Source organism: Juglans regia, chromosome 11, assembly GCF_001411555.2.
Source record: "Juglans regia cultivar Chandler chromosome 11, Walnut 2.0, whole genome shotgun sequence".
In the NCBI taxonomy this organism is placed as follows: Eukaryota; Viridiplantae; Streptophyta; class Magnoliopsida; order Fagales; family Juglandaceae; genus Juglans; species Juglans regia.
The window spans coordinates 8,806,054-8,829,400 of record NC_049911.1 but is presented as its reverse complement, the minus strand read 5'-3'; the positions used below and the strand labels follow the sequence as shown (position 1 = coordinate 8,829,400).

General features: G+C 34.6%; 1 protein-coding gene and 1 pseudogene across 5 annotated transcripts; both read left to right on the top strand.

The window, feature by feature from the left end:
- Positions 1-665: 665 nt before the first annotated feature.
- Positions 666-5,634, top strand: LOC108992007 (annotated as a pseudogene).
- Positions 5,635-14,597: 8,963 nt separating this feature from the next.
- LOC108992020 (protein FMP32, mitochondrial-like) lies at positions 14,598-22,605 on the top strand. Of its 5 annotated transcripts, none has more exons than XM_035682820.1 (11): positions 14,598-14,911; positions 16,362-16,586; positions 16,832-17,003; positions 17,181-17,294; positions 17,506-17,795; positions 18,340-18,471; positions 18,645-18,704; positions 19,850-19,926; positions 22,089-22,145; positions 22,251-22,317; positions 22,416-22,605. In XM_035682820.1, the coding sequence occupies exons 5-11, from the start codon at positions 17,589-17,591 to the stop codon at positions 22,533-22,535; spliced, it is 720 nt and encodes a 239-aa protein (XP_035538713.1). In that variant the 5' UTR covers positions 14,598-14,911; positions 16,362-16,586; positions 16,832-17,003; positions 17,181-17,294; positions 17,506-17,588; the 3' UTR covers positions 22,536-22,605. The 5 variants fall into 5 exon arrangements, with proteins under 5 accessions (XP_035538713.1, XP_018821998.1, XP_018821999.1 ...); XM_018966453.2 differs by having other exon boundaries at positions 16,829-17,003; XM_018966454.2 differs by lacking the exon at positions 16,362-16,586.
- Positions 22,606-23,347: the final 742 nt, after the last annotated feature.

The window sequence follows — 23,347 nt, the reverse complement described above, 5'->3', positions numbered from 1 at the left end:
TTATATAATATGGTGTAATAATTGAAGCTTTGGCTTCATATAAGTAATGCTTTGTGCTTTGAAAAATATATGATAGTGTGTAATACAATTTCTTGTAGAGATTGTTATTTTATTATTTTTTAAATATACATATCTAATGTATATGATATTGTTATTTTATTTTTTACTTTTTATTTTTTAAAATGTAAGTATATTATTTATCTTCAATTTATTAAACGCTGAAAAAATTAATTTACAAATCTATTTATTGATGCAGTCAATGACTCAATGTATCGATAAAGTGAGAGACTAATATCAGGTTAGCATAGAAAATATTGATATTTTGTTTTTTATATTCTGCTTTTTATCTCAAATTAATAGATAATTGCAGAATTTAACTATTAAAATTATGAAAACTGTATCGAACAAGTTAATTTTTATTCATCTTACAATTAAAACTGGGCAATTGTGCTATTTGTGGGATTTTGTCATTCATGATTGATTCATGCTATTTTTAAACTGGCGTGGCATATTACGCGCGATTGAAACGATTCGTTTAATACTCCGACACTATCTATGGACGAAAATTCGATTCTGTTGAGAGTAAAGAGCGACCAAGAAATGAGCAATGGAAATTAGGGAGAGGAAAAAGAGCAGAGAGAGAGAGAGAGGGGGGGATAGAGGCCATGGATGGGAGTGAAAACGAGGGAGGAGACGGGCACCAGAAGCAAAGCCGAGTGAAAGGTTCGAATCTAAAGGGAAAGTCTTGCAAGGGCTCTCTTTACTACCACTCCGCTCTCAAATCCAAAGCTCGCAATCCCTGTAACATCCTGTATTTTAGTATATTTTTAATTGAAAGATTATTTGTTATTAATTTAAAAATTAATTTTTTTATTTTAAATTTTCATATTTTAGTGGGTTTATTTTATAATTTTTAATTTGTGAAAATTAAATTTGACATATTTCCTTGATATTAATAATTGTTATACATTTAAATTTCTTTTTATTTTAAATTAATTTATTGTTAGGTTTAATTATTTTATTTTTATTTAATCACTACGTTTGAATTATTTTATTTAACATGCTGTTTTGAAATCGTTTCCGTTGGATTATTTTTGTGACCTAAGATATGAAGATTGAACCTCATTTCTTTCCCTTCATTTTTCTTTTTTTTTTTGCCTCTTTTTTTTTTCTTCCTATTTTTCTTTTTCCCTCCATTTCTTTTTCTCATCTCTCTCTCCTCTCATGCGCGCTGCACCCCCTCTCCCCGTGCGATTTATTCTCCTCCCCAGCCCGCCGACGTGCACCACCGTCTGACGACACCGCCCAACCCACGACCTTCCCCACCCACCGGCGACTCCCCCTCCGGTTTTCAGCTCCTCACTCGCCGACGTTCTCCTCCACTCACAGCTTGAAGCCGCGGGGTTCCTTGTGCTCGTGCGTCGTCGCACCACCTCCGGCCACCATTTCTTTACCACTTCATCCTCGACCTCCTAGCAACCCAATCCACCTAACCCTAGCTCCGATCCGCCACTGGTGAAGCCCTACCAACTCTATTTCTGATTTGGGCATTTTTGCATTTCAACCACCCTTTACGCCACCACCCACGGCTAACCACCACCACCATTAGTTTCACCGACATCACTAAGCCCTACCCTAGCAATCTCGGGTCTTGGTTTGTCCCCGTTCAAAAGTGGATTTTTGAGACCCACGGCCACAGTGCATTTGGCATTGTTTTGTTGCTACTTGCCGCTTCTAGCACCTCCGTGATATTTCAAAAATTATATTATAACATTGTAAGTATTTTCCTAAAGAACTTTTGAGATTTAAATATATTTTCGCGCTAACTCATATTTACTGTGAATTGGTTGGTTGTGCTAGATTGAATCCGAGGAGTAAGGGGGTCAGTTGGATTGGATGATTGAGTTGTTGGTGTGATTGGTTTATGCTATGAGATTTGTTGGCTGTTTCGGATTTAAATATTGATGTTTTGTGTTTAACGTGCGTTATGGTGGATATTGGTGATTTTAAGAAATGATTATATATTTTGGGATTATGAAGGTTTTAAGTTTTGAGGAATTAAAATAGGTTATTTAAGAATGTTAGGCTTAAATATCAAAATCCGTGATTGATTGAAAACTTATGGAAATTATGTGATTATTTTATAGGTGACGATTTATAGTCGACTTGACATTTTTGAGCAAAATTCTGAAAAGTTAAGTCATCTAGGTAAGCGGGATTCCTATACTAGATTTGCATAAAAATAAAATGGGCTGAGGTTGATTTTTTAAAATATGCATGTTTTGTTATGAAAAGAAATTTGAACTACCTCAGTTATTTGTTCTACATTACGCATGAGATTCTGTTTAAGAATAAAGTATTTTCTGGCATGACTGGTGTAGACATGAGTTATTTTACATTTTGCTTCTGAACTGTGCAAAAGAGAACAAATATGAAAGTTTGTGCATAAAATTATGTTTTGTGATTTCTGAAAACTCTGTTCTGTTCTGAAGGTGTTCTGTACTCTGATATGATGTGATTTCTGAAAACTCTGTTCTGTTTTGAAGATGTTCTGTACTCTAATATGATGTAATTTCTGAAAACTTTTGGCATGACATTCTGAATCGGGATGTGGTTTGTGGATGGTGACTTATTTGACCTACCACTGGTGCTAATAGTGGCTTCTGTTTGGGTTGGTACCAACTTTTCTGTTTCTGGTGCACCCACTTTGGAAACAAAGTGATTTTCTGCGTGGTCTTTCCTATGTGCACACTCGAGGCTCCGAGAATAATAAGGGAAAGATTCACATTCTGTTTCTGCTCGGGTTGGCTGCCGGGGTTTGCACAACCCTACCACGGAGGTTAAACATGGAATTCTGTTTTGATATGATGTTTCAGTTATGCTATGCCAAGGGAAATTTTAATAAAAAATTTTGTGAACATTCGCTCTGATATTTTTGATAACATGTTCTGACTCTGCATTCTGAAAATAAAAAGTGTTTTATTCTGCATTATGAAATCTGTAAATGCTCATGTTTGTATACTAGTATATGTTCTCTGCTTATTGAGTTGTTGATAACTCACCCCCCTCTTATCTCTAATATTTTTAGATGATTTTTGGATATTTCAGCTGAGGTTGAAGACTATGAAGAATTATGTGAGATGACTTAAGAATAGTGGATTAAGAATAGAAAGTTTTCGATGAGTATTGATGATTTTTGATAATTATATTGTTGAAATGTGAGTTTAAGTGACATGTAGAGAAGTTGGTAATTTTTGTGGTTACTGTATTGAGGATTTTATATACAAGTATGTGTGATTAATTAGATTTAAAGTGTTTACGTTTGATTTGAAACTTTTGGAAGAATATTAGCAATGTTGGAGTTGATTATAAAGTAATATGAGTTAACTCTCCGGACCCTCGGGGACAGGGCGTTACAACTCTCGCTGCATCGGCATCTCTCGCACCCTCCAAGATGGTTACTCTCTTTCATTTTTCTCTTAATGCTTTCCTTTCCTTTTTTTTTTTGTTTTGTTTTGTTTTGTTTAAATCCAAATCTAATCCTCGATGGAACTTGGCTCCTCATTTCTCACCAAGGCCTCAAGTTGACATCAATTTCATAATTTTCCCTCCATATTGGTTTTTCTTTGTATGGCTAGTCCGTCGCAGCTTTTTTAGATCGTCTATTAAATGAATCGTCGAAACTTTCACATCCATATGTGCCTATAAGTATGCAAGTTGATGCTTTTCAGATCCACATCAATTTTTGATAATATTTGCGGCTTGTATGGATTAATTGAAGATATGCTAAATGGTAATGATTTCATAATACATGCTAACATAGAGTCTGGTGATCAGTATCTGGATACATCGGTGAACAAACAGAGATAGAAGCTTCTAAAGAGTCCTAATGATTTCAGTTATGCTTGTGTTGGTTACTCCGTCTATTTGGATAGAATTGGACAAGACCTGGCGATTAATAAGCAAGCGGCAAAGATAGAATTGCCAATATGTGTAAGCCTTGAGGTGTTTGTCCGTTCTCTCCTTTTCTATGCGTGTGTGTTGTGTGTGTGTGCCCCCATTTCAGTTTGTAGTCATTTGAAATGTTACGAGTTTGACGCAGTTGATTGCCTTATTTCCTTGGTTATGTGTGACTAGTGGATCTAGTTACTTATAATCCTGAATTTGGAATTTAATTCTAAAAGATATGAGTTACTGCAGGTTTACGTGGACATAAGAGTTTCTAACAATGAGCCTGCTTCTGCTCCTGCTCCTGCTCATATCCATAATAGAGAAGGTAAGGAAAATTTTGTTTTATGCTTCTTTTATTTGGTCTTGATGAAGAAGAATTTTGTAATATATCAATGATAGTATGGCAAATTGTGGGCGATTGGGTGGGTGGGTGTGTGAGAGCCGTAGTCTATTTTTGAAACACTAGTATCTTGAACATTAGTACGTTCATATCTCCTAAAGATGATGTTTTGTATGTTTTTTATTATCTTGTGTGAAAAGAGTGGCTAGTGAAGACCACCTTTTTAATTCCTGTGTGTGTGTGTGTTTTGGCGGGGTTAATTAAATGTTGTCTCTTTTGCAACAAAAGTTGTACAACTTTAGGTTTTATAGTTTCATCAGCCATGACAGGGCCAATCAGAGTGATGAAAAGTGGAACAACCAAGCAAGACATTTGGATGACCGTGTTGTGTCCATATGGCTACATTGCTATGCATATGGAATAAGTCACCCATTTTCTTTGTATTTATTTGTTATGCCACACTGTTAACAAACTAAATGTGGAGCTAAATTATAATATGTATTGTTTAGTCAAACAGTGGCAGGGTAGTCACAACTGCTGATACAGCCTTATTTACTTTTTGAGGCTCGCTCTCTTTGTTTCCGATATGATTCATTAACTAGCAGGAAACATGGAACATATCATTTTATGTGGAAGTTTACTATCTGTTTGTAATAAGTAGCAGCAATAACAATAACAAAAACTCTCTTTACTGTTACAGAATGTCTATGAACTATTGTTTTAGGTCCACTTTCTTGCGCTGGAAATTTTCATGCACAAAGATTTGCATCGTTTTGGGAAATTCATCAGTGTTTGTATAATTCAACATGTTTACATTCTAGTTTATTATTAATCATTTTGATCCTTAGGGTTCTTTTTCTGAATTACCCCAGCCTCGACGACACAAACCACCACTTTCCGTTGGGGATGATTTCCTTAGCTGACAAACATTTAATTCAACTTTTGAGTAGTATCAATATGAACTGGGGCCCATTTATCTTCTTAAACATGTTTAGATGGTTGGTGAATATGGCTTATCTACTTTTAACTCTAAACTGCAGGTTTACAAGGAATGCAAATTTGGTTGCTTCCGGGGTGGCCAGGAACATTCAAAGAGTGGGGAACTCCATAAAAGAGACTGTTGACGACATTGTATACCCCTACCGAAAGCCACCAAAGTAAGATGGCTGACTCATCAAATATGAATAGAGAACCAAAAATAGCAAACTATCTGGAATTAGCTTTATCCCAGAGTTGTCCTACGCACTTTGCAGTGCAGCATTCTTTCCTTCCATCATCCTTGCATTCCAACACGAAAAAGGTGACTGCTTGGAAGGGGTCTGAATTATTCTACCAGAAGTGCCCAGTCCCCAAGCCCTTGTGAAGTTATCTTTTGTATTTATGCTGTTGCGCCTGGTTGGGGAGGAGGGCGTGAGTGTTTTATCTATGCTACAAATAAGTTAACTCGTTGTGAGTTGTGAGATACTGATAATGTTGCAGATCATTTTACTTCCTCATGTGAAGCTATGGAATGGTATCGCTTTAGTGCTAAAGAACGAGGAAAGGATTGTGGGGTGGGTTGAAACGCACTCGGCTGGACCTGTTTTCTTTTTATTACTTTTTTGCCCTTGAATTCGTCTTCCATAGACGGAGGAAACCAACGACTGATATTGATGAACTATTATTAGCAGTGTAAGCCAAGTTCTAGACCGCAAAGCCAGAGTCAGAGATCCGTCGTGATTTTTGTTTTCAATTTTGTTAAATTCAATTTAATCAATGCATAAAGATAATAAAAGTTTTACATATCTAGGGAAAAAAGCTTCAAAGACCATCTAAATGATTAATGATCATGGCTTTTTGAGTTTTGTTTTGGAATGATGTAATTGGAGAAGAACACTGAAAGGGACACGAGAGTACCGCACAGGACAATGCAGTTTTCTGCATTGATCAAAGCATGAAGAAATATTCTTCGAATGAATTATAAAATTATTTTTCGGATGAATTATAAACTCATTATAATTTTTTAATTAGAAAATAGGCCTAATTGTAACTTCAAGTAACGGTAGGGTTGGCAGAAATGGTATTGGTAAATAACGGCTATTCCATTTGTTATTCTTTAGTAAAACCGGTTGAACCGGATTGGACCGGATCAAACCAGTTTGTTAGCGGTCCGGTGTAGTACCGGCTCTTAAGAACCAAAAACAATCCTAAACCGGTGCAGCACCGGTTTAGCATATTTTGAAAATCGGTTTAAACCGAACCGGACCGGTATATATATTTATAATTTTTTATATTAAATGTTAAATTGCTAATTAATATAACATCAAATTCTAATCTTATTATTTAAGTCTATTAATCTTATAACATAAAATTAATATAACATTTGATATAACATAAATTTTAATCTTATAATATAAAATTAATATAACATAAAATTTTAATTTTAAACATAAACATTAATATTAAGTTATTAATATAAACTTACTTTTGATATATATATATATATATATATCAAGGATAAATACATTTTTAGCATAAAATTATAATATATATTTCTTTTGTAAAAATATTTTTACACATTCGATCTTATATACTTGTATAAAAAGTATAGAACTTGTATATATTATAGTTAAATTCAATATTATACTAGTATGTATTAATTATTATAAAATAATGTATTCATACTATAATATAAATAAACTAATAATTTAGTATATGAGAACATCATATTATTACTAATATAAATAATCTGTAAAACTGGAAAAATCGGACCAAACTTGACCGAAACTGAAAAAATAAAAAGTTCAGGTTTCAGTAGTGAATCGGTCCGGTATCGGTTTTTAAATTTTCAAAACCGATATATATCGGTTCGATTCTAAAAAATATATAAAACCGAATCGAACCAAACCGATTATACCCTTGTTCTTTAGTTTGGTTACGATTTTACCTATTAAAAAAAAAAGTTTGGTTACGATTTTAAGAAAAGAAATTTTATGGGAATAATTATTCTCCAATGTGAATAACTATTCCTTCTAAACATAGAGAGGAGTATTAATGTAAAATTTTCACACATTAAATTTTTTCAAAAAGTTTGAGTAGCCACTCTACCCACCACAACCCCATTCGGGGTGTGGTACGGCAACCCTCATGGGCACGAGCATGCACATTAGGGCTTTTGCTTTTCCAAAAAGAGAGGAGAATATAAATGAAAAAAATAGAAGGGATACAATTAACAAAAAAAAAAGTGGACCATGGTGGCCACATGTGGCATGGGACCAGAATTAGAACCTCAAGTTTGAAGTAGAACCAGAATTTTTTGTTGGCCCAACGGACATAAATATAAAAGTATGCAAGTTCTTGCAGTCTTATTCTTTATGAGTATATGTGTATTAATAAAGGACTTGAAATAAAAAAACAATATTGTAATTGCTCAAAATCGATTAAATAATGAAAAAGTTAACATTGTTCTATAAATCCATAATAAATCACAAATAAAGAATAAAAATTAAGAAAATAAAAAATGAACTTTGTTGTTGAATACTGTTGTAAAACTTCTATTATATAGATAGGAATAATTATGAGATATATGTTGCATTCACTACTAATTATTAACTCAATTGTGAACACTAGCATACCTCTCGCTCTCTCCATTTTCTCTCTAGAGCAGTCCCCCTAAAAAAATCCAGACCAGAGGAGGGGGTTGAAGCTTCGCCTCCTCCCTCCCTCACCCCTCATCCCTCCTCCCTCTTCTCTCTAGTTGTTTCATTTTTTTTTTTTTTTGATTTTGTGTATTTTCTTTCAAAGTAAGGCAAAATGCATATATGTTGTTCTCTGGAGTCTGGTGACTACCACGCACCCCACTGCAAGATTCCCAAGGCACTGATTCTTTAGACGGGCGAAGAATCTCATCCAACGGAACAGCTCGTGAGCCACACACGCAATCTAAAGTTTGTGTGACATCCACTGTAAGGGGAGCTCTACCGCCACCACGCGCGGCATTTCTGAGACCAGGGCCATCGGTTTCTTTAGACTCAACTGTCCACTGTACTTGTAGGGTGGCGCGTGTCCCTCACAAACCTCCACAATCCTTGTGTTTGTTTGTTTTTTTTTTTTTATTTCCTCTAAGGTTGAAAATACGGATCTACATCTTTTTAAGCTATATTTCGCTATTTTTCCATGTTTCATTTACATTTTCTGTTATTTCCTTTGTTTTAGGTTAATAATAAAAAAGAAATAGCCTCTTAGACAATTTGTCCATAGAGTGAAAGTCATCTCCTCCTCTGGAGGGTGGGGTTTAAAATCTTTGCTTTGGGTAGAGTGTGGTCACTCAGACAGTTTATCTGTAGAGAGTTCTAGAAGTTAAGATCATACTAGTCACAAAGAAATTTATGTACTAGTGGAACCCTAACCATGAGTAGTTAGCTTGTAATCTGGATTTTTCTCTGTATTTATCAGTCATAGTTGTATCTTCGCTTTCATGAATGAATGCAGTCTATTTTCCATAAAAAAAAAAACCAATTGAAGCATAGTTGTTAACAAAACCAACAAAAATAAACTAGCTAGTAGAAGACTTGAACAAAAAAGTGTCAACAGATAGAAAAAATGAAGTTCTAAATATACCTAATAACTTATAAAAAAAGACCGATAAATTTTCTTGACTATTACGAGATGTGAAAAATAACAAAATAATTAGTGTAAGAATGTTAGATTTTATTAATAATTAGTGTATGAAAAATTATTGAGAAAATAAAAGGAATTTGGAAAACTAAGTGATAAGTAAGATTTTTGAAAATTTTGGAGGATCAGATTGTCTTCATACGGCTGACATCTTAAAAAACCTATGTATTAAAGATGGCTTTGAAAAATTTCCCCTGAACATAGTTTAGCCCCTAACCTAAACGTGGCTTAAGCCACACCATGGTGTCATCAAGGGTTTGGCACAGCCAATTCATGGCCAAGGGGATGGTTCGGCCACCATGTATTTTTTTTTTTAATTTTAAAATTAAAAAGAAAAATAATAATTCTTTTGAAAAAATTCTACTAAGACATTCATGTTGTGTAAAAAAAAAAAAAAAATAAGAAAAATGATATTTGCACTCAGATAGTGCGCAAGCGATGCACAATATGTTTGTAAAAAGTAGATAAATATGAGACCTATATGAAAATTTTAATTTTTTAATAGTGGATCCAATTCTTTTTCAATGATTCTACAATCTATAACTGTATATAGTGTTACTCAAAATTATATATAAAAAAGATAAATGGCATTACTCTTTTATATATATATATATATATATATATATATATACACACACACACACACACACCTAGAAAAGGAGCAACGTGCTTGCCTAGTTGGGTGAAATGATTGTTTTTTAAAAATAATATATTTTTTATAAAAAATTAATCAATCAATAATTTAATGCATAGGAAAAAAAAGGTAAATTCTAGCAAATATTTTTGGATAATAATAGTTAAGTGGAGTATAATACTTACATGTTTACATAGATTAGAAAACAAAAATATTAGTTCAAAATACACCATAGTTTAATACAAGTTTAACATATTGATAGTTTTAGTAAACTTGTTTAGGACAAGTTTAATACAAGTCTAATAATTTAGAAGACATTGAAGTTTTTGTGCTAAGTCGATCAGGGTCTGCAATAAGTTGAATCATCCATTCTTTTTGTGAAACTTATACTGCAACATTCTTTATATATGGTAAATGCTCCTAAATAATAAAAATTTAATAGCTTTGCATGATTAATAAAAGGGTAAAGAATCTATATGTAGAAAAATTAAAAGAATTTTTCTTATAATTTGCTTTTAACAGATTTTGTTATTTTTGTAATAAAAAACAAACCACCAAATCAGATTAATTAAATCAAAAAATAAAATAGAGAATAAAACAATGACATGCAAACCAAAAAAATAAAACCCATAAATTTGTTTAACCGAAGACATACAAAATGCAAATTATCATGAACTTCAAACCCAAAACTCTAAAAAAACTTGGGAGAGAAACACAGAAACACACTGTTAACACACAAAAAAGAAAAAGAGAAACACAAAGATTAAAGTAAATTGACTTGTACAAATTTTGTTTGGAAACCATATATAAATAAATGAACATAAGTAAATTTCTTAATCCCATAATTTCATCACTTTTATACAATTTATTTTTAAAAGTACTATACAGAATTGTCGATTACAAGAACCCTTCAATTTTTGGTATAATATGATCTCAACCTAAACATGTCAAACCTCATATAAGAGCATTGGCATTGATTTCGGTAAAATGAAAGAATCTCTAAAATTTTATGAATTAGGGGTTTAAAACGTTGGTATTGGATTCGGTAAAGATGAAAACTCAAATTTTGAGTTACAGGAAATTTATTTTCATCTTCATATTTGAAAACTCACTATTCATTGTCTATCTCGATTATTTTATTACAAAATCACTTCTTCCAATTGCTCTTTCCATTTTCGCTCATAATTCCGTTTATTCCCTTTTTTTCTTCCATTTCTTCCTCTCACATCTCTTTCTCCCATTTCTTTCACCCATGAATCCAAAAAGAAGTTTCATTTCTCCCTTCTAAATTTTCCTCTCCATGTTCTCTCTTCCCTTTCTCTTTCTCTCTTCCCTCTACAGCTCGACACTCCCTCTCTCCCCTTCTCTCCATTTAAACCCAACCTCATAAACTCACCATTCCCCATCTAAATCGCGCTTGAGGAGCACGAGGAAATCTTAGTGATGTCATTTGAGTAAATTGCTCTTGAGGGGTAGAGGAAATCACTGCCCAATCCAGGAAATCACTGCTTGAGGGTGTTTTCTTGCATTTTTCTGAACACCCAAACTGGGAGCATTTTTCTTGCAATAGAATGAGTTGAATTTGTTGGTGTCTTTAAATATGTTCATTTCAGGATATCTCTTTTCCTTCAATTTTTCACACTAGAAATTGGTCACTGTCTAGGTCAATCCCCATATGCATCAGCTGAAACTTTGTGATTTTGGGAGTGCAAAAGTGTTGGTTAGTTTTTCATTTCACTCTTGCTATTGATGTTTGTGTCTTTTTTATTTTCTTTGAGGGTAGCCCCTTTTGCATTTTATTAGGTGAAAGGAGAACCCAACATTTCTTACATCTGTTCAAGATATTATCATGCTCCTGAGCTCATCTTTGGTGCGATTGAGTACACAACCAATAGACCATATAACTGCAATAGATATATGGTCTACTGGTTGTGTGATGGCTGAATTAATTTTTGGACAGGTTGATTCATACTTGAGTTTAACTTATTAAAAAAAAAAAAAGATTTATACTTAAGTTTATACGGATACTTGGCCATGTTTTACAGTTGCCTTGAATATTATACTGTTAATGTTTTGAATCCAATTTCTTTTTCAGCCTTTGTTTCCTGGTGAAAGTGGAGTTGATCAACTAGTTGAGATCATTAAGGTGAGCTTATTCAATACTTGACACATGTCCATGCTGAGTTTTACATAGAACAATTTGAAATTCATATTTTGGCTACAAGTGAAAAAAAAAAGTATGAAGTTTCCAAATTTGTCAAACAAGTATAGAAGGATTTGGTTTCTATATATTACTTTAGACTTTATATCTTGGTTGAATATTGTCATTCTGAGAATGAATTAACTCTGCAAGTTTAAAGTTTTCTGTTGATATTTTTAGTTTAAACAAAAATTACAGATCACGAGTTTTCACTTTTTTTTTTTGCAAATGGAAATATGAAACAAGGAGTCCAGTGCTTTCCAAATAAATTTATAGAATACACACTTTAGTTGTTAAATAAATGTTCCAAATTACTTGTGTTCCGAATCTTCCAATCCATCGTATATTGTTTATCTCTATAAAAAAACTTTATTTTCTTACCCGTGGGTAGCCTAAGTGGTAAGGGAGAACTTGTGTGCATGAGCCACATGCCACAAAAAATGTCTATCCTTTGTAGTTTTGATAGGCTTAAAGTGATTCTACTAGTTTTCTTTGGGTCATTTCTTTGTTTCTTTCCCTCCTCCTTAAGTACTTGCTTGTTTATGATTATGGCATGTTTCTACATGCTATTATGATTTCTCATCCTTCAGGTACATTCTTGTTGTATCAGTATAGAATTGATATTAGTAGGACCATTTAAATCTATACTTTTTTAGTATAAATTATTAACCATAATGATGAATTTTAATTAATGTGAGATATAACTCTTATGAATTTACTGTCCATATTTGACTGACATTTTAATGGTTAAATATTTGACATTTTCTCTGTATTGTACCTCAGCTAGATGTTTAGTATCTTTATCCTGATGCAACAATTGATTCTTCTAGTATTGGACTTAGCCCAACTCCCCTTTTGGAGCTTTCAGTTGCAATTGGTAGCAAGGATTTCAATTAGCTTGGGCCAAAGTTGGATTTGATACATTTTTATATATGTTGTTTGCTTCATTTTCGAAACTGGTTTGATTTGTTGTGGTGGGTAAAGCATGTTGTTGAAATGGGGTTTGCTCTGTGGTCTGCAGAATGTATGCTCAAGAATAAGTTGGTCTGTATTAAGATCTGAAATGAAGTTTGCTTGGTTTGTATGCTATGTGGTCTACTATGTGTATTTCATACTTTAATTTTGACAGTCAACTAAACATTAAGCATTCTAGATAATTCATGTAGGCACAAAAGTGTAGTGATTGGCATTCATGGAACCAAATAATCATAGAGTCAGTCTAAATTATTAATTAACATATAATTAGTGTAGTTGTAAAAAATGAAAAAAAAATATATTATATTATTATTTTGATGAATCAAATCGCTAATCCAATGTGGGATTATGGATAAAGAGATTTTATATTTATGAAAAATATGTACTTTTCATTAAATTTTGAATATGACTTTGATGAAGCCAATGCTAATGCTCTAAACAGACATAAAAGACGAAAGTAGAGGGATAAAAAAATAACCACACAACATATATGGAACTTACATGGATGGACAATATTTCACTGTTCATTACTGTAAAAGCGCGATAGGCGTTTATTATAATACTAGCAGTGGCTAAACGTGCTTTGCACGTTTACCACATCTGCCTAATTGAAGAAAAAAAATAGTCTAATGCATAAAAGTGAAATTCTTGTTTATTCATGTTCATAATTTATTATGGAATTTAAATTGTATTAAAAATTCAAATTAATTATATAGTTTTATTCTCTTAAAAATGTTCAGTAAAATTTTATAATTTTATTTAATGATTAAAAACTTAGTATTTTATAAATTAAAATTGATTTTAAGTGTATGATATAATATTTATATTTTAATTATCTATTTTATGTTAGTTTAAATCAATATTTAAACTTTTTCCGTTAAATTAAATCTGAAGATTCAAGATGAAGGGTTGAGATTTAAAACTCTAAACCTAGCTTTTTTTTCTCACTTTTCCTCTCTCTCTCTCTCTCTCTCTCTCTCTCTCTCTCTCTCTCTCTCTCTCTCTCTCTCTCCCCACACACGTCTTCCCTCTCTCTCACTTGATCTCCTCCCTCAAGCAGCCCAACGCCGCCGTGCGCCGCCCTGTGGCGTAACTGACCATCTCACAGGCTTCCCCTCATGCTGGTGAGCAAACCCCTCTGTCGAAGCCCCTTGGCAGCTCGTCCTTCAGCAGCACTCGAGCAACTCGACATGGGTCTCGACGCACGGGTTCTCCACCATTGCGCCATCACGGCTAAGCCCCAACTCCACCAAGCACCAGCACCGAGTTCCCCTCATGCTGTGGAGTACTTCCATGGAACCCATGACCTGTAGCTCCTCCCTAACCCCAAACACGCAGCCCCTCTACACGCACATGTTTCTCCCCGTAGCGGCGCCATTAGCCACCCTACGACACCACACTACCAGCAGTAGCCTTGTCCTTTGCCGATAATCTCTCAACTTTCTCCTTTCCTCCAGCCGACGACCCCTAATTTGTGATTTGTTTGATAATTTTGTGATTTATGCTGTGATTTGTGTGGTGATTTTATAGTATTTTGCTGTAATTTTATTGTGCTTTTGCTGTGAAGATGTAGAAATGGATGATGACGTAGAGAGGGACGATGACGTAGAGAGGGACATAAGGAGAAGAAGAAAAGCGTAAAATAAGTTTACTATTGCTTACTGTTCATTCTTGTTCATCCGTTTATAACCGTTTTAAAGTATAATGGGATAATATATATATATATATATATATATATATATATATATTTGAATGCAACTATATAATTGGCTTAGAAAAAAAAAATCTTTAAAAAAAAATATAATTGACGTGAGGAGGCGTACATTGCTTGCCTTTTTCCTCTCCTATTGGGCATTGGCCGCGTCAAACAAGCTTCTTCGAAAAGCAATTCCCTGGAAATAAGCGACAACGCTAATCTCTTTCCCCACTCAACTTCTATGTTTACAAGAAACATCAACAATGGCTGTTAAATTGTTAATGCTATTACCACACTACAACAAATAGTAATTTTTGGGACAGAATTTTTTCCCGAGACTTTTATTTGGTAGCAAATAATACGACGTCTCTCTCTCTCGCCAGCTCCTCTTCGATCTCTCACTCTCCCTTTGCGCCGCCCCAGTCCTTAGCTATCGCCGGTAGCAGTTTCGTCATTCAGGTAGGTCTCCATCTATCCTTCTTATCCATCTCTCTTTTCTCTCTATTCATACGCATCTCTGACTTTCTCAATTTGCCAGCCCGTCTCTCTGTTTGGATCCAAGAGATCAAAGAGAAACAGGGTTTTCTGCCTTTCCTGTAATGGGAAATGATTTAATGATGTGCCTGTTTTCTCAAATTTTCTGGTATTTTTCTTTTTGAGTGGCTGATAAGAGATATTAACGTTTCTTCAAAGCTTTCTCTTATGAAGGGTGCTTTTTTTTTTTTTTTTTTTTTCATTTATCGAAACAGACTTGATACTCACCTCCTTGGTTTCATTTCTTTTCCGTTCCAGTACAGAATTTTAGGGGTTTATATAAGCGCAGGGTTGATCTGGTTTTTAGGGGTTTAAATGGCTGGAAGGTGTTTGAGAAAAGACTCAAGTGAGCCACATGTACTGCATATTGGAATGATGGAATGATTATATATAATAAAAATGACTATATATAAAGTAGGTAGGTAGGTTTCATTCCCTTTATCATATGTCATGATGTTTTGCATATTATATAAGAAATTGTGGATTACTAAATTATTTGATTTTCCATCAAATTAATGTGGTTCATACACTTTTAATCATTAAGGTTTCTCTTATCGTCATGTTCTACATGTAATGACTTCTTGATCAATCTGATGCATTAAATTATAATGCTCATAAATTGTAAAGTCCTACAATAAATAATAGCATGAACTTATTATTTTTCTTTTAAATTCGAAGCAAAAAGACATGTGAAATGTCAAAAATTAAAGTTAGCCTGTGTCACCTTGTACCCTAATTTAGTATAAAGGTCACAATATAGAAATATGAGGTGACAATTTAACAACTAATTATGTTGTTTTCTTTAGAAATAATCAGCTCTATCGACTGCTTGTCTTCCCATTTAAGCTTGTATGTATATTATATTTTTATGGTGGTCATAATATAATTCAAGAATTAATCATGTAGAATATAATTATTGTTCCTTAATTATCTTGACATGATGGGGACACAACATCACAAATAAGAGAGGACACATAATTCAATTATTATTTTTTTAATCAAGCTATAAATGATTGCATATTGAAAACACATGGAGTAGTACTGCTACATCGACCGGAGTTGCATCCAAATTAATGGAGTACCAAAAATCATAGCACATGAAACTTTCTTACTGGAGGCTATCACAAATACCCAGAAATCCAACAAGTTCTGAAAATTACCATGATTTTCCATTATTTTGCCCATCGAAAAACTCCGATGATCCCTTGAACACCGATTTGAGCAAAATAGCCTGCTGCCACCTGATTGAACTCCCTAAAAACATGCATGCACCCATGATAGATATAATTGTTTGCAATATTGTCTTTGATGATTATGAAATGAGTAATATTTTAGTCACGAAGGTTTGAGATTTCCTGTACTGCTCGTCGTGTAGTGACTGGCTTGCATTATCCAAATGCATGGCTTCTTGAGAAAGAGAGGTCCTTATAAAACCTTTTATAAGATAAGTGGAGATAATTATGCGTACGATTCCTGAAGCTAGGATGGTCGTCGATCCTGTTTCTGTGCAATAGAACTTGAAACAGGATTTGGAAGATAATGGCTTCAGATGCTGAGTTTTAACTTTTCTTCTGTGTTATTGGTATGTCTATTACTAAAGGTATGTTATCTTGTTTTTTAATTGTGGAAACTGTGTTTGCTTCTATAAAGTTTCTGAAGTTGGCTTCCCATGAAAGAATTTGGGAGCTCAACAGGATTATTTATAAATGAAATATGTTTAAAGTTTACAGCAAATGATGCTATCTAATCTTATCATCATCTATTACCTCTTATCGTCACCTGTTACATTTTAATTTACATTTGAAACTTGTGATGAATCATTTTGAGTTGATCTATTCGCAGCAGCATTTGTGGAAGATGTGTTGTTGGAGTTATCTGCAGAAGAGTCCTGAAGGCTTGTGATTTGTGGAAGACGTGTTTATGATTTTGCTGCTGAAGACTTGGTCTTAGTACTTGAGTTGGACTTTGTCTCAATAGCTTCAAACTCTGAGTTGGCATATAGAATCTCTTGCATTAGGTCATTCCACTTAATATTGTATTGCTTTTCCTTTATTTCTTTATTGTTTATAGCAATATATTTTCGTATGTTTCTTTATTTTCCTACTTCTCAATAATCAATTTAATATATTGTGCTTTCCTTCTCCTGCCAATTAAACTTTTCGTCTACAATTAAACTTATCCTTCTCCTGGCTAGGATAAGATTGGTCGTCAACCTCCAGACTGAGGACGAGTCTATCCCCCCCCACCCCCCGGTACAAAATCTCTTTCTGGCAGACAGACTCTCTCTCAATCTTGGATAGGAGTAGAGGTATTTCCTTTCAAAATTCAAATTTATAGTCCCCTATGTAAGCATACATTTGTTTCTCCACGTCTTTCATACTTATTCTCCGCTTGGTTTCCAAGAAAAGTTGTTAAATGAAGAATAAAAACTGTTTTTTAGAATCTTACATGTTTGCTCTTTGTTTTTCATGTAACTTTCCTGCAAATCTCATTCTTATAGTCTGCCCCTTTTTTTGAAGATTTCCGTTGCCAAGGTGGAATTGGTAGGCTTTTTAGGGTTTGAGTTGTTTTCGATTGATTTGGTGATTTGTTGCGGGATCGAATGGCCGTTGCTGCGGCTTGTAGGCGGTGGGGGCAATCGGGAACGCATTTGCGGATAAGCGGATTTAGTGGGTTTGGGGTTTCAACGTCAGTGTATGATCCGTTTTCAGCTTCTTTGGCTTCGGTTAGGCAATTGGATTGTAGGCGTATTTCTGAGCTCGTGAAATCGAATGGAAAGCGGTTGTTTCTCGTTGACACATTAGCCCTTGTAATTACATTGCTCTCTCTCTCTCTCTTCTTTTTGGTGCTATTAAAGTCTCTTCGGTTTCCGAAGTTGCAAGAAAAGAAAATGATATTAAGGCCTCGTTTGTTTTAGGAAAACTTTTCATCTCATCTCATCTCATCTCATCTAATCATTACAACTTTCCCAACTTCCAATACAAAATAAAATAAACAATTCAACTTTTTCAAATCCCAAAACAAAAATAATATTAAAAAATATACTCTAACAATATTTTATTCAACTTTTTAACTTTAATCTCATCTCATCTCATCTCATCTCCGAAAACAAACGAGGCCTAAGTTAAGTGGTTTTTGTTGCTTTGCATTCCCGGAATATGTGAAAAAAAAATCACTTCTGCCTTGCAAAATTGTTGAACTGCGCATAATTGATTCTATTTCCCATCTTGCATTTTTCTTGGAAATAAAATAGTTACGATATTGAAAATAATGGAAATGGTATTGGATGACAGTTCATTCATTTCTTGCCATAATGTTTGATTGTTAGAAAATATGCCACATACTTATTATAGGTTAGGAGATTAGAGGGACAAGGCGTGCCGTCGAAGCAGGCTGAGGCTATAACAGCAGCCATAACTGAAGTTTTGAACGACAGCTTGGAAAATGTATCTCATTCATTTGTTTCAAAAGCAGAGATGCAGAAGGTACTTTATCTATGTTGGTTAACTCATCTGAATGTTTTTGCATTCGTCAATTTAGTTAATTTCAGATGACTTGAAATGACGTATTTAAATTTAAAGATTATGTGCTATCACTATTCCGATATTTTCTTCTATTACATTGAAACTTCCTACATCGTGTTTGTTTGTTTCTGTAGATTGAAATGATTCAGGAATCCAATTTGTCCAAATTCAAGTCCGAAGTCCAGAGCTCACAGGTATTGACTTGTTTTGAATAGTTAGATAGGAATTTAAGCTTGTAACCTTCAATGGGAGAGCTTGGCCTTGTCTTTTCTTCGCCTCTTTTCTGGGACAAGTTAAATGTTGGTCATGAGCTGCTGAAGATTTTGGATGTCGCTAATCAGAGATTTTACACCGACCATAAGTTCTCTGCATATAAACACTAATTGTTGGAGACGTCAAAATAAGCTTTAAAAAGTTCTGTAACTTTGTTCTTGAGATTTTTGTGCGTCTATTGTATGCATCATGCTGTATCACCCATAATTATGTCAATCCACATTTCATTTAGGCTTTCCGAGGGATGATGGTTTCTCGTAAGCATATGTTATGTCTCTTGGCTCCTTGTCAGAAGGTAACATCATGAGTCTAGTGGTTCTCCTGCCGGATTTTGGAATCACAACACTGATGTGGGTCAAATAGAGAGGATTAGATACTTGTAAAAAAAATACACAGAGGATTAGGTTTATGTTGTAGATTCAAATAACATTTGATTGCTACTTATCAAAAAGAAACATTTGATTGCTTTAACTGGGAAAACAACTTAGCGAAACCCTCTCCTTTGTTTGTCGGGTTTTAGCTCAACACTGAAGATTACAGTCGAGCTGTTGATTGGGTTGAAGTCCATGTCCTCTAAAATAGAAATAATTTTCTATAGCGCTTAAAAGTCCATGAATGTGACTTTTCTTTTTCTTTTTAGACGTGGTTGAAACACTGAGAATGTTATGCTGTAGATTCGCCTATTTTATAGGCTTTAGTATCTACTAACTCACTGAAAGCTCCACTTTTGTGATATGAGATGAACATGATATGGTCAGAGATATACATGAAGTGTCCTTGTCACCCCTTTAAACATTCCTTGAGGACATGGTAAAAAGTTTAGTAAATTCTTTTTCCTTTGAGTTGATTTTCTTCTTATATAATAATATTTTCAAATGCTAATTATGAGAAGAAGGATTAGGGTGGTGCAACCACCTTGAGGACATTCCTTGTCGCCCCTTTAAACATTCTATGAGGACATGCCTCCTAATTTTCTGAAGTTTCCTTGCATGATTTACTTACAAAAAAAAAAAAAAATTCCCTGCATGAATTTGTTGGTAATTTCCCTTGGAAACATATAATGCAGGGACACCATTTTTCTCTGTTGCAACATGAGACTGAAAAGCTTCGGAATGACATAGAGAAGATGCGCAGTGAATTGAGGTTTGGTCTATTTTTTATAACTAATAAACAATCATGTGAATACTTGCTTTATGCTACCATGTGGATCTGTGAAACTTTGCACATTGAGGTCTGATCTATGTAGTAAAAAGATATTAAGAAAAAATGCATTTGATAAGTAAGAAGATGTGTAGTGAATTAAGGTCTAGTCTTTTTTTTTTTTTTAACAAGTAAACGATTGTATTAATAAGCTTAGGCATGGCCCAAGTATATAAGATGGTATACAAGAGGTAACACCTATCTAGGAAGAAGAGATGGAAATAAGAAAATCATGAAAATCAAGGTCATTGAAATAACACCTATCTTGTCGTCAAACGTCTGGTTATTACGCTTCTACCATAAGCACAACAACATACACATAGGAATTGTTTTCTACACAACTATGATTTGTGGAATACCACTTAAATTTGTCCAATTGGCCAAAAGCTCAACCCTCAGTAGGCACAACCCAGGTTAGCTCTAAACTTCTGAATACATCTTCCCATAACTCTCTACCAACCTCACAATGCAGTAGAAGATGATCCACAGTCTCACCACTTTTCTTACACATACAGCTCCAATCCACTATAATTACCCTACGTTTCCGTAAGTCCATCGTCAAAATCTTATCTAGAGAAGTTGTCCGAGCAAAAAATGCTACTTTGGGAGGTGCCTTATTTCTCCAAATCTTTCTCCATGGAAAGTGATTGTTCTGTGACTGTGTGAGAGACTTATAGAAAGAGCAAACTGAGAATGTACATTTTCTTGTGGGTACCCACCGCAACATGTCAGATCCTTGAGGGCTTGGTCTCATGGAGTACAAGAGTCTAAAAAAATCTGCAAAGCTGCCAACTTCCCAATCTTGGGCCACCCTAGTGAAACTCACATTCAATTGGACTAGGTCACCAGATATCTCCATGATATTCACTTATGGAAGTCGGTAACTAACTTCAAGGATGGAGGCTGTTTTGTTGGGGGGGGTGGGGGGGGTGGAGGGTGTTGGAGCACTAGGGAGGTACGTGGGGCGTAGGGAGTGGGAGTATGGAAACACATTAGACGAGGGTGGAGGGTTTTTGCTTGTCACACTAGACTTGTGTTGGGAGATGGCTCTAGAATAAAATTCTGGTACAGCTTATGGTGTGGAGATAATGCTCTTAAGGACTTATTCCCCTCAGTTTTCGGGATTGCTTGTGAGAAAGAAGTTTCAGGATTGAGGTCTAGTCTACACAGTTACTATGCTGCTGATTTCTGTCTACCATGTAAAAAAGGCTTCTAATCTCCTCCCTGAATGTTCTCCTTATCTTTGAATGTCCTGTCTTTTCGTTTTTTCGAAATACACCATAGGAGGCATATTGGGACCATCTTCCAAATTGTTGCAATTTGCTGAACAAAATAAAAGACTCCTCCAGTTTGCGAGAAGATCAGCTATCCTTCTCGGCATAACACATGTTTTTCCCACTCTGTTGAAAACGTCATCCCACAAGGCCCTATCAACCTCACAGACTTACAGTGAAGAAGTGAATGATCCACCATTTCACTACTTTTCCTGCACATGCAGCACCAGTCGATTACAATAAGCTGCCTTTTTTGTAGGTTGTCCATGGTCAAGAATCAAGATCTTTCCTCAATGAGAGGTTGTTCATACAAAAAAGGCCGCCTTTAGAGGAGCCTTATTCTTCCAAATGTTAGAGCATATTTGGGCCACATAGCCACACTCCCATCTAGAACGCATGCTACCACTGTTTTAGCCAATCAATCAACCATAGCTCGGCCAATGATTATTTCTTTCACCACTTTTCTGCTCCTTTCCACTATGTGGACACCGCCAGCATTATCCATTGCAAAGTCAAACACTTTTGCATCTAGCAGCAGCTTCCTCAACACACCCATTCTTCATGCCATGAAAGTGAAAATGGACAATAAAAACGTTTTTTGATAAGTAATGGACAATAAAAACTAAAAATGACAGGAATAGAACGAGATTAGTTCTTCTGGCCGGAAATAGATGCAGTTGCTAGTTGACTCTTATTTGGGATTGAGTGAGTGTGTGTGTGAGAGAGAGAGAGAGAGAGAGAGAGAGAGAGAGAGAGAGAGACCATAATCTTTTTATTACCATGTTTATCCTTCCTTATATTAGTTCTGCAATGGGATTGATTGGTATGCAGGTATGAAATCGACAAAGTCACTGCTGGACAGCGGTTGGATTTGAATCTTGAAAGGGGGTAAGGAAAATGACATACCTAAATTTATTTTGTTCTGAGCATACAGAACCTCGTTTTTGTCAAATCTTTGTTACTAGTGCCATATTCCCATCAAATCTGGTGTAGGAGGATTCGGGATGAGCTAGCGAATCAGAATGCTGAAACCACTAACCTTACAAATAAACTTGATCGGGTAAGTGGCTTGTGTTTTTTTGGTAATGGTCGTGCTTTGTTGATTGATATTGTGGAACTTTTGTTTTTAAAAAATATGTACCCTTTGTATAATATCAGGAAATTCATGCTCTTAGGGCCCACTTGGAAGCAGCAAAATATGATGTAATAAAATACTGCATAGGTACTCTTGTTTCCATCTCTGCGGTTGGACTTGCTGTAATTCGTATCTTGATGTGAACTTGTTGTATTGTATTACAAGTCAATTGTTGTTGATCAAAAGAAGAAAACATAGGTTATTCTTTTGAAATTGCCTTTTGTTTGGGAAAGAAGTAAAGAAAATAAACTTAGAAAAATTTGAACTAGTGTCAGTTGGGCTCAAGGAAGCATTCCCTATATAGCTTTATTAATTCCATTCGTTGTCAGATTCTTTGATTTTGCAAGGAATTATTTACTAAACTTTTTATGCAGGAACAAAAACTTTATAAATCTAAATTACGATTTTAGGACTAAATTGGAACTGAGAGTGCAAAAACCTCAACTCGGTTATCTGTGTCCAAAACTTCAAGGGGAAATGTTTATTTGTGTTACTAAATTATGAGGCATTTAGGAGCAGAGATGAGGTAATGCCTCTATAGAATTGTCGTACCAGTCAATGTAATTCATATTCCTCTGATTAAAAAGACAAACGAATACAAAATATTGACGCACTGCCATGTTTACATTGAGGGAAAAAAGAGGGCAAACAGTGGCGTACCATTAGCGCACTCTTTATTACATAAACATGAATAATGATAGTCTTATCACTCTTCTACTATCTTTCTATTTAGAAATGACATTATGTAACATGATTCATTAACTCAACACGAACATGACACGATAATAATGGATTTGCGTTTAGTCTTAACAGATTCGGGTCTAAATAGGTGGCCCGTTAGGACACGGTTGTTTAACGGATTGATAACGGGTCAACCCGTTTTGACCTGTTAAGAAAGTTAAAATTACAATTATAGTCTTATACTTAAAAGTAAAATTTTTGAGATTTTAATTTT

Bases quoted from the DNA above. Each gene is read 5' to 3' on its own strand.
- LOC108992020 (XM_018966454.2), top strand. From the start codon at position 17,589: ATGGCCGTTGCTGCGGCTTGTAGGCGGTGGGGGCAATCGGGAACGCAT. The intron at 17,796-18,339 runs GTAATTACATTG...TACTTATTATAG, and splicing joins TCGTTGACACATTAGCCCTT to GTTAGGAGATTAGAGGGACA. The intron at 18,705-19,849 runs GTATTGACTTGT...CATATAATGCAG, and splicing joins CCGAAGTCCAGAGCTCACAG to GGACACCATTTTTCTCTGTT.